At 33.2% G+C, this 12,500-nt stretch overlaps 1 protein-coding gene across 4 annotated transcripts in view; it reads left to right on the top strand.

Annotated features, from left to right (window-relative positions):
• Window positions 1-12,500, top strand: part of LOC145266633 (choline O-acetyltransferase-like) — a 1,018,836-nt gene that overhangs the window by 699,571 nt on the left and 306,765 nt on the right. For all 4 annotated transcript variants that reach the window (XM_080122555.1, XM_080122557.1, XM_080122554.1 and 1 more), the window contains one exon: window positions 6,560-6,754. In XM_080122555.1, the coding sequence (XP_079978681.1) occupies window positions 6,560-6,754 (195 nt within the window). The remainder of the gene's footprint in view (window positions 1-6,559; window positions 6,755-12,500) is intronic.

The raw sequence follows: 12,500 nt of genomic DNA, 5'->3' as shown, positions 1-12,500 counted from the left end.
AAATTATTCATACACATATATATATGTTTATATATACACAGACACACAAACCTATATGTGTGTGTGTGTGTGTGTGTGTGTGTGTGCGTGTGTGTGCTTGTCTGGGTTAGCGTGCTTGTGTCCGCTTATATATTGTGTATGTATACTATCTCATGCGCGTATTCAAAATTGGCACACGCGGCTTTTTTTATATTCATGAAGACATTATCATATGTAAATATATGTGTGTATATGTATGAGTGTATGTGTGTGTACGTATGTATATATGTGTGTATGTATGTGTGTATGTGTGTATATGTATGTGTGTGTATTCGTGTGTATGTCTATGCGCGTGCGTGTGTATGTGTGTGTATGCGTGCGTGTGTATGTGTGTGTGAAATTGTATACACTCCATTTCAGAACAAATATATTTAAAAATATTTTATTGTTATTTTATTTTTTTTCTATTTAATTCGTCCCGAAAAGTCCTACAATAAAGACGAAATGTTTAAAGGCGTATAACTTGGCGTGGTCCTTTTTCCATCTCACTCTATCAAGTATATATATACATTTGTATATTCACACACATATATCTATTATGCATATATACACACATACATATATATATACATGTATATATATGCATGTGTCTATATAATATAAATATATACATATAAATATGCACATATATATATAAAATATATATACTTATATATACATATATGTGTTATATACTGGGTGATATGGCCGTGACGTCTATTTTGTTAGCACCGTCTATATTCTAGCTATCCGAGATTTTTTAATATCTCGATAGATAGAGAGATAGTTTGTTTGTGCATATATGCATATGTTGTTGCAACTTGTCTAGTGAATTGAATCACCGCTGTTCATCTATCTATGAATAACGAGACGCTTTGTTATAAAACAATTTGATTTATTTAATAACAACATATACACATCAATACGGCGGTGAAGGAAAGAGAGTGTGGCGGGAAGGGTGTGGTTGCGACCGTGACAGGCAGTTGAGCGTCGTCTGTCCTTTTCTGCTGTCACCTCTCTCTCTCTATCTCTGTCTCTCTCTCTCTGTCTCTCTCTCTCTCTCTGTAACATATGTACATACACACACTCACACACACACACACACACACATATATATATATATATATATATATATATATATATATATATATATATATATATATATATATATATGCAAAAATAGAGAGTGGCACATTTCTCTGTTCTTGCATATAGTTGAACGGTAAGTGCATTGTCTGTCTGGTGACATTTATTTTTTTTTTTTTTTTTTTTTTTATTATTATTTTTTTTTTTTTTATTGGTAAAATCTTCTGTTTTTTTACCATTTTCTCTTTGGTTTCAAGACGCAGTTTCAGGTTCCAAACTCGATGACGTTTTCATGTGACAACACAAAAGTAGGCAAAACACAAAATCTTTTTCTCTCAATTTGCTTTCTTTTATTTCAATCTCTTGTCCACAACCATCGTTGCTTCCTTTCTTTTCGACTACATTTCGTCTGATATGCTCTCCCGCTTTCTTTGCGTGTGTTGCTTATCTGATGTGTTTTTTTCGTCCAGCATTTTGACGAGTGTTCATCCTGTGTGTTTATTGTATCAAGTTGATTCCGGTGTTGTCCGGCAAGGGATTTGTGTTTCAGTAATTTTGACAATGTTAAATTTTAATATTTTAAAGCTTAAAAACATTTCTGTTCATTATTCTATTTATATTTTTCATTATTGTCTTATTTTCATTGGTATAGATAAATATTTCAAACAAAAATCCCATCATATTATGTCGATTCTTCGAACTACTTTTTTCTATTCATTTTATTTATTTTTTTATTTATTTATTTATTCTTTTGCGGACTGTTATCCTCATTTTCATAGTTATTGTTCCACAAAGTTTAAACCACCTTACCATCTTTCCTTCTTCGGGTGGTTAATCGCGATCGGAAAGGAATGCTGAATATCTTAAATATATCCCCAGTAATTACAGCCTTCCATGGTTGTTGTTGTCTTACCCCATTTTTGCCAACTTATCCTCTGAACTTCAGGTGCATTTTATCAAACTCGGGATTTTTTTTCTGCAAACACATATAAGTACTAAGTAAAAACCAGTTATAAACGACAATGTCCAGGAGGTTGAAGGTTCAATCCTTAGTGTGTGCGATGATAGCAATGCAATTACGAATTACTTAAGACTTCTGCTCGGTCATGTCTGACAGAACGAGAACAGTCTCTCCTCGTGGATTAAATAAAACGAAACTGATTTCATGCGTCAATTCTAAATTCTATTGAGATTTTAAAGTTCGATGTAAAGAATCCCCCCCCCCAAAAAAAAAAAAAATATATATATATATATATATATATATATATATACTTCAGAGTAGTGCAATGCAATAGATCTACTGATATGGAAATCCAGTGAGTATAGGTCTTACAAAATATTATCGGCTGTAATATTTTATATTTTATAAAGACAATCCAAGCTAAATAAAAACTGCTCAATATACCAGATAGAGCAAATGAATGAAAATTTATTTATGGCATAAAATGGTTAAATTTCAAATCTAGAATTTTTATTATATGTAAGACAAATTATCAATTGTTTGTGATTTAAAAATATCAATTTTTGTTATTAAAAAATATAATTTTTTGTTACTAAAATATATCAATGGTTTTTATTAAAAAAATTTCAATTGTTTGCTATTCAATTGAATAATAAACAATGGATATTTTTTAATAAAAAAACAATTGATATTTTTTAATAACAAACAATTGATATTTTTTGAATAACAAACAATTGATATTTTTAATAACAAACAATTGATATTTTTTGAATAACAAACAATTGATATTTTTTGAATAACAAACAATTGATATTTTTTTAATAACAAACAATTGATATTTTTTTAATAATAAATAATTGATATTTTTTAATAATAAATAATTGATATTTTTAATAACAAACAATTGATATTTTTTAATAATAAGTAATTTATATTTTTAATAACAAACAATTGATATTTATTGAATAATAAATAATTGATCTTTTTAATAACAAATAATTGATCTTTTTAATAACAAACAATTGATATTTTTAATAACAAACAATCGATATATTTTGAATAACAGATAATTGGTATTTTTTAATAACAAACAATTGATATTTTTTAATAATAAATAATTGATATTTTGTAATAACAAATAATTGATATTTTTTAATAATAAATAATTTATATTTTTAATAACAAACAATTGATATTTTTAATAATAAATAATTGATATTTTTAATAACAAACACTTGATATTTTTAATAACAAACAATCGATATATTTTGAATAACAGATAATTGGTATTTTTTAATAACAAACAATTGATATTTTTTAATAATAAATAATTGATATTTTGTAATAATAAATAATTGATATCTTTAATAATAAATAATTTATATTTTTAATAACAAACAATTAATATCTTTAATAACAAACAATTGATATTTTTGAATAATAAATAATTGATATTTTTAATAACAAACAATTGATATTTTTTATAACAAACAATTAATATTTTTAATAACAAAGAATTGATATATTTTGAATAAGATAATTGGTATTTTTTAATAACAAATAATTGATATTTTTGAATAATAAATAATTGATATTTTAATGACAAAGAATTCATATATTTTGAATAACAAACAATTGGTATTTTTAATAACAAATAATTGATATTTTAAATAACAAACAATTGATATATTTTGAATAACAAACAATCGGTATTTTTTTAATAACAAACAATTTATATTTTTAATAATAAACAATTGATATTTTTGAACAACAAAGAATTGATATTTTTTGAATAACAAACAATATTTTTTGAATAACAAACAATTGATATTTTTTAATAACAAACAACTGATAGCAAGCAAAGTTTTGAAATTTTAATAATACAATTTTGTTCTTTTTTTAGTCAAATCAAGATACGATGGTCAATAAGTTTCAAGAAATTTATTGATAGTACACACATGAAACTTTAGTCCCCTTCCAATTTCCTACGCAATAACATACTGACTTTTTCAAGAGTCTATGACAGTTTAAAATGACGTCACAAAAAATATCTAGAAACTTATTGGCGGCACCACGTAAACATTTGGAGATTTTATAATAAACGGATGACTGGGGCTGATGTGGCTAAGTGGTTAATGATACGGGCTGAAACCCTGGGTATGCCAAGTTCGAATCAAGTTCGTTCCACAAACGTACTTTCATTAATCCACACTTGACCTTGTGTATAACTTTGATAAAAAGATAAATAAAATAAATCTATGATTGCAAACAAATGTTTTCTTTACAATTGTTTGTATTAGAGTTAAGACACTCAGCATTTCGGCACATCCCAGCGTTTTCCGTAAGCCACCCGGACGATTCTGACCAAAGTACAATCTACGTATTTTGTATTATAGATAACAAAACTAAAAACTCGTCAGAAGCACTGTTATAAGGATCCCGTGGCACTGTGGATAGAAACGTTGAGTCTCTACGATTCCAAGTGAGCATTGTCTAAAGATAGCGGTTTCAATCCTACCCAAATCAGGCCAGAGAATTAATTGGCCAAAACGTGGTGAAACGACAACTGTGGAAGGCAGTAATTAATGAGGATACAGTTAAGACTCATCGTTCCTATCCCGTCACGGTTAATCACATGAAGAAGGCCAGAAGATGGGTTGGCCGAAACGTTATGAAACAATAATTAGAAGATGAGAATAATAGTCCGCAAATAAATAAATAAATAAATTGCTCATCTCAAAAGGATTCCAATAATAAAAATAATTTAAAAACTTATCCAACTAGGTAGAAGAGTAACTTGTCTCAATTTTGGAGATGAGGATTGGTTATTCGTATTATTTGGACTACTGTTCTCATCCAGAGTGTCATTTTCGTAACGTTTTGGTCGATGTAACCTCCGACCTTCTTCAGGTGTATTTAATCGAATTCGGGCATGTTTCTGTCGAATTCAGTAATTTGGACGGAATTATGAACGGAATTCACTTCACGAGGATAGTGTGCTCTTGTTCTATCAACCACAACTGATAGGGGTCCTAAGTAATTCGCAATTGTATTTTTCGGTCGCCCACACTGAGGATTGAACCTTCAACCTCCAGGAGAATATCATTTTTACAATTGATTGTTTTTTTTTTTACTATTCTAACCACTGCGCCACGGGTTCGCAATGACGCTCAAGATGCAAATAGTAGTCCAATGAATCACGATTAATAAAAGTAAATTATCTTATCCCTGAGTGGCTTCCGGGCCTTGATAAGTGGTGATCACTGTGTAAAAAAAACAAAAATCTTGCCTTTGGTAATATTTATTTATTATATACTCGTTTTTTACCACTTTTTTGTTTTGTTGTCTATGTAGGGTTTATTAAAGTGGGTTCTGTGAGTGAGACTAAGGGGCTCCGAAAGCTCTTTCTTTTAAAGGACTAAATGTTTTATATGGAAAAATTAAATGGCTGCAGACGTTTAATTTTTAATCTTTTTTTAATAGGAATAGATATGATAGTTAACTACAGGTGTAGAGAGTTTTAGGATGGTTCTTGAAAAAGAAATTAAAAATAAATTAACAAAAGAAGTGAAATGTTTTGATTAATCAAAAACAATTAAATGACTGTAGACATTTAATTATTGTTTTGTTTTTTTTACAGGAAATAGATATAATACATGACTAAAGGTGTAAAGATTTTTTTTTACACAGTGATCATCACTTATCAAGGCCCGGAAGCCACTCAGGGATAAGGGTTATTGCAAGTACATTACGGATTTTCATGGTGGTTCATTAGAAATAAAATTTAAAAAAATAGCAAGAACATGCAACAATATTTGATTTGGTTGTTTTTGTTTTACGGCATATCAACCTTTTTTAGGTTATTTAATGCCGAATCTAGTTATTTTGAGGAACGATTTTTAATGGAGTATATTTTTTTTTAGGTCAGATTCTATTTAACCCATAGTTGGGACCCTAACAGGTACTACCACTCCGAGTCAGAGTGGACCTGGGAGCAATGGCAATTAAAGGGTGGCTCCACACTCCCCAAAGCCCGCAAACGGGGGCCTCACCACTGGATATAGTTTAAGGTCATATCCAGGACCACAATATTTGATTAATCAAAAACAAAACAATGGTTGTAAACATTATAATTAGTTAGTGTTAAAATTTGAATATTTTTCATATTTATTTTAGAAATTATCATGTAAGTGATCCGTGAAAAACCTGTGCCCTGCTCAAGGGTTCATGGTGTTCTGAATTTTGGGAATCCCTGGTCTAAAGTATAAAATATCCAATCGTTCTTATGCTGTATAAGTACCAAAATTTCTATCGATTTTATTTTAATCATCGGATTTGTATTTCTTTTTTTATTTATTTATGTATTTATTATTTATTTATTTATTTTTATTTATTTATTTACTTATTTTTTGGATTAGTGATGTTATTGGCGTTGTTTGTTGGCGGAATTAAAGTGTGCTTATTTTTAATTTATTTCTTTGTATTTTCTTTTAGAAACCTTTACCGAAAATGCCCGTGCCGGACTTAAATTCAACTTTGGACAAATATCTCAGCCTCGTCAAACCAATTGTGAAAAGCGAAAATTACGAAAAGACCAAGAAAATTGTCACCGAGTTTCGCACTGAAGGCGGCATTGGCGAAAAACTACAGAAACTCTTACTTGAATATGCCGAGTCGAAAGACAATTGGGTAAGTTTTGATTTTACTTTTTATGTCCGTCATTTATTTATTTATTTTTACTATTGTTCACCCCAAACAGGATAAATCGTAAGTTGAGTGTTATTATTTTGTTATATGGTTTTTAGAGAAACGAAGTAATTAGGATCAAATATAATTATTATTGAAGGAGAATGCTGGAATCGAACGCAGTTATCAAAAGTGAAAATGAATACATTTTGTTAATTAGAGATACGATTCCAGGTATGCAGTGAAATTATCCATTGTAGTTAGAAATAACTATAAAAACAAAGCTGATGACAGAGCAAAATAACAAAACAATGAATCAAACAATGTCAACAAAGAAATATGGGACTTATGTTACCAGGATACATGTTGGAAACATGCGCATATCCATGTGCATAGGATGCACAGGTTTGGCTCGCGTGTTCGTGTCACATAGAATTGATATATACAGTTAAGTTAGAGTTCGAAAAATAACAGTTCGAGAGAGTGAGAGTCGAAGAATAGTCCAAGTTAGTCCGGCAGAGAGTTCGCCGAAACTCCTTAAGAAGCGGAGGAGTCAGGGCGACAATATGCAGGAACTTAGCCAGGCATCGAGTTTCAATCAACAGCTGGAAAAATAAATGTTTTCTTTTTGTTATGTAAACTTTTTGCTTCTCGTATGTCATCAATCGCAAGGTAATGTGTCTTTGTTTTCATCTTCTTGTATAATAAACTTTGTATGGAAACTCCTTTCAAAGGTTGACTGCATCTCCCTCTCCAATAATGCACCCCCTCCTGTTTAAAGACTTCCATTATAAATCTATCTCTCAGCTCCACTGTGTATGGCTTCTATTGTAAATGTGAACCCCGAAATACGACATTATTTGAGACCATGAGATGAGTAAATGTCTGGTCACATTACATTTAAACTTCTGCTTGTCAGTACAGTCAGGTATGCAGTTAACAGGGAAATAATTCCAAAGTCTGGCAACTATTAGTACGCCCAAAGATGGAGTACTGTTGCCACATCTGAGCAGGAGCTGCTAGAAATAGTTTATCCTGCCTTGACAGAGTTCAAAATAGATTTCGTTGCCTAGGAGGGTATGTCCTTTTCTCTTCTCTGTAACCTCTTTTACACAGAAGACTACATGGTTGTTTTCAAGTCCAACGTTCTTAAGTAATCCAATTTACGTAGTTTACATTACTAACGATTACTATGATATTGTTCCTCATCCTCGGGTGGCATCTTGGCCTTGATAATGGTAACTCCTGTGTAAAAAAAGAGTAGAAAGGATTCCGGTATGTATGGGGATCCTACAGTGAAGGGGTGGAACTTTGTTACTAAACGGGTTGGGAGGCGTACGTCAAATGGGTACAAGGGCGATGAGTTAGATTTGGTTGCTAAACAATCTTGGTGGGGATATGTAAGGTAGAGGGTGCACAAGTACGATGAGTTCATCAGAGCACATACGATTAAGGTACATGTAAAACAGGCACGAGTTACAACATTGCGGTGATGGGACAGGGGTTGGGGCTTAGTTGACAGCCCAAGACCTATTAAAAATGTTACAATTATTATTCTTGAAAACTGTTAAAACTTTATTTCACCTCAAATAAAGCATATTTCCCATGAAATGTATTTGGTGAGAAGATGTATCTGGCAATTAGAGGTCACGTTTATAATGGCCATCCTAAGTGGGGAGTTGTGCAGCAAGATGTTTGTTCACATTACATTTAAATTTCTGTATCTTGTTGGGAAAACAGGGGGTAGAGAGAGGGATTGCAGAAGCAAGTGGTTCTATGAAAGAAGTTATTTGAATCGAAAGGTAGTGAAGGGGTGTGATTTTGCTGTCAGTCAGGAATATGTTGGAAGTGGTACAAGTTCAATAAGCTCGTCGGAGCACATTCCGTGGATGCATTTATTAAAAAAAAAACACTTGGATGCAACATCGTGTCGATGGGACAGGGGGTGGAGTTTGACAGACAGCATGGGACTTATTATGTCAGACGCTTTCCCCTGCACCCTGTCTAAATGAGAGAGATTAGTGATTGGTGTAGCAACTCAGATGTAACCACAATATTCTATGACGAATTTTGGTTTTATAGAGATTTTTTTATAAGTAAAAAATACATTCCCTTTCATTTTACACATTTATAATTTTTACTTGGCAGTCACCACTTATCAAGGCCCGAAGGTCACTCGAGGATAAGGGATGTAAGGTGGTAGTTTAGTAATGGTGTAGATTTAGTAGAATTTGGATTAGTTAATAAGACGGCTACAAAACAACTTGTTTACATTGGACTTGAATACTACCATATTGTAATCAGCCGGCTAATGGAACATGCGGGCAGTTCTAGGAAAGAAACATTGTTCATAGAATCTGCGTTTAGATTTAGTCACAGATAGAATGTGGGGGGGGATTTGTTGATAGTGGTTTTAGGTAGACGAGTGTTTTTGTGTGAAAGTTTAGGAAGGGGTTATCATAGATTGGAGCTCAGACGAGCAATTGCCATGAAAATAACGATAGAGAAGAGACAGGCTCGCAGCGTCTCTTCCATGGGAAAGAGGTTGCAGGAAAGAGAAAAGGGCATCACCTACTAGGTTTCGAATGCGGTTTTGAACTCTGTCAAAGCAAGATAGGAGGGGTCGAGCAGCTCCTGTCAAGATGTGACAACAGTCTTCCGCTGTAGGGCGTATTTGCCTGTCATATATATCTAGATAGAGATATGTATCGGCAATAAATATCTACTGGAGTGGTGGAGCAATCCAACCATTTTTCCAGCTATCTCGGAAACAGATTTGATGCATACGTTCCACTTCATTCCAGGTATGAAAGTCTGTCCCAGGAGCGTGTCAAAACATGGTGCTTCCCCAAGACGAGAGCTATTCAATTCAATTGGGGGCAGATGGGGGGAGCAGAGCGGTTATGATGAAAAGATAGGAGCTTGGTTTTAGATGCATTAAAATGTCTAAATGAGGTTGTTTATCTCACTAGAAAAAGAAGACGTTTTAAAATGTAATTAGTGAAATACCCTGGAACTTGGTGCAGTTTTTCTTCAGCCGAAGCCATTAAGTATTCACGCATGTATTATGGACAAATATTTTCATGGCAGATGCTCGATTAATCCCCATTTTTAATATTATCTCTGTATATCTGGCCTGTTACTTGTGTTAGGCTTTGAAGAAGCCAAATACAATTTTTAAGGCCAAACTGTTTTTTTTTAAAAAAGGTCAAATTCACCAAATTTGACTTCAAAAATGTCAATCTAGACAAAAATACGAGAGCGACCTACCTTTAATGTAGCCTCGTTTTCAAATATATTTATAATAATATACGATCATTGTTTTAAGTAATTTCGATGTACAGCGTTTTTATACTAAAGAAAGACGTCAACAAAAAGTTATGCAAAAAATAGAACATTCGAAAGAAACGGAGTAAAATAGAACATTGTTTGCCAAGAGGTGCTGGACTGAGTAGTAAATTAAAGATTGTCTCTTACAATGTGATTTTATTATTTGTATTGAACTATGTAGCACAATATTACTTTCTGAGTATTTATCAGTATTTTTTAATTTATCTCATAAGGGTCAGTTTTATATTTATAATACAATGACGACTATTTTCGTAGACATCTTATTATAAAGTTTCTTAGTGTCTGTCTGTGTGTGTGACGCGGTTTATCTCAGCCTACAGGCTACCCACTCAGACAAGTAAGGTACTGAAATGAAGTTTATGACCCAGCGGATGTTTTAGTGATATTTATATCCATGTTTGGTGTATAGAAATGCAAAACAAACGCAAAAAAATGCAAAAAAAATAACGATTTACTAAACAACGTTTTATTTACTGGATATTTTTACGGTATTCACCGGGAGTTATTATCTCCCTTAGTAAGTTCGATTTACTGTGTGTGTGCGTGTGATGACGCGGTTTATCTCAGCCTACAGGAAACCCACCCAGGCAAGTAAGGTACTGAAATGAAGCTTATGACCCAGCGGATGTTTTAGTGATATCTATACCCATGTTTGGTGTATGGAAATGCAAAATAAAATGCAAAAAATAACGATTTACTAAACAACGTTTTATTTACCATTTTTCCGGTATAAGGACTCAAGTTGGCCCAGCTGGGCAAACTTGGGTTGTTATATTAATAAATTCATATTTGCTGCGCGTTATTGTTTGATTTTTGTTTTTTTTTGTTTTTTTAGCTGCCCAAAAATCTTCTTTTTTTTTTGTACACCCATTTTAAATTGATGTAGACGTTTGAAAATTAATTATGTTATTTTTATACATCTTATGAGATGACTGACCAATGGAGCCTTCCATAAGTTGTTGGAACGGTATTAGCGCATTGCAGCCGGAGGAGATTACTTCGAAGGGGACAAGAGTTTCATGTGTGTACTATCAATAAAAGTGCCCATACAAAAAATGTCTGGAAACTTATTGAAGACACCTCGTATATTTCTCATTCCTGTTAATTATTTAATCATTCGTCAACGATTGTTTTCCAGTTGCCACAGAAATCGATAGAGGGGAGAGAGGAAGGAAAAGGGGAGACATGAAAAAGAAACAAAGATGGGGAATGAAAGTCGGGGGGGGGAGAATTGAAGAAAGAAGTCTAAGGGGAGAAGTGAATAGAGATATAGATAGAGAGGGGGATTTAAAGGAAAGATGTTACCTCTTTTTTTAACCCTTTTATTTTGTCGTCCATATTCCCGGGCAACTCCAGGTAACCACACCAGTTAAAAACAAGAGTCTTTCGATTATGTCATGTAAGATCGGCCATCATCTGAAATAAAATGTCAGCCGGAAATGACACTGCATTAGTGAATATCACGCACCAAAACATACCATCGCGTGTCGCGGTGTCTGGAAATATTTTTACCCTCAAAAACCTCTTTCTCCCGGCAATCCCACAATGCAACTCTGTCATTTAATCGTAAGTTATTATTGTATTTTATTATTTTCTTTTTATTCCGTTCTGTTTTCGTGCGTATCTTCCAAGTCTGTTGACTTCGACAGCCTCTCTATCCGTTTCCGGCGACTTTCCAAACTCACCCTTCGTGAAGCTGTAATTCCACATAGGACGGCACTTAAAGGAGGAACGCAATAATCAGACGAACCCACAGACAGCTGGGCTCAACACGCACGGAAAAGCGACGTTTACGATCTGTGCCAATTTCCATGAATTATTCGAAGCATTCCTATCGATTTAGAGTGGACTTACAAAATATATATGCAGGGTGACATGATAAAATTGTCGCTCTAGAAAAGACGATATGATTCCATTTCCGTCTAATAAAAATCGTTTTTTGTTGTTTTTTATTATTATGTTGTTTTTTGCAGACCATCTACTAGTTGGCCAGTTGTGTACACATCTCAACAGCGATAGGAGACTTCTATCATATGTGAAAGTGACATAATGTTCAACGAGTGAGATTGGAGATGCGCCGCCGTACAGCTCATGCTCTCTACCGGTCCAAGTAATAACAACAGGACCACTCTTAGGACCCTCAAGGTGCATCACTGGATTGCCACGAATAACAGGGTGTGCCCAGGGTGATGAAAACAAAATTTCCAGCCACGGTTATGGTCTTTAGTGTTGTTCCAAGTGAGAGGTACATCATGCACCCTCACATCTTTGGATCTGGCTTGAAAGTGTACCTGGATGTGTACCTGTATGTGTAAAAGAGTAAGGTGGTTCTCTGGTGAAGTCAGGTGGTCGTTGGCAGACCCTGGATATGGTAGCAGAACTTGGTGCCGACCCACAA

Source organism: Euprymna scolopes, chromosome 41 (genome assembly GCF_053919585.1).
Source record: "Euprymna scolopes isolate OS-2025 chromosome 41, ASM5391958v1, whole genome shotgun sequence".
Taxonomy (NCBI): domain Eukaryota; kingdom Metazoa; phylum Mollusca; class Cephalopoda; order Sepiida; family Sepiolidae; genus Euprymna; species Euprymna scolopes.
This window is presented reverse-complemented; position numbering and strand designations above follow the sequence as displayed.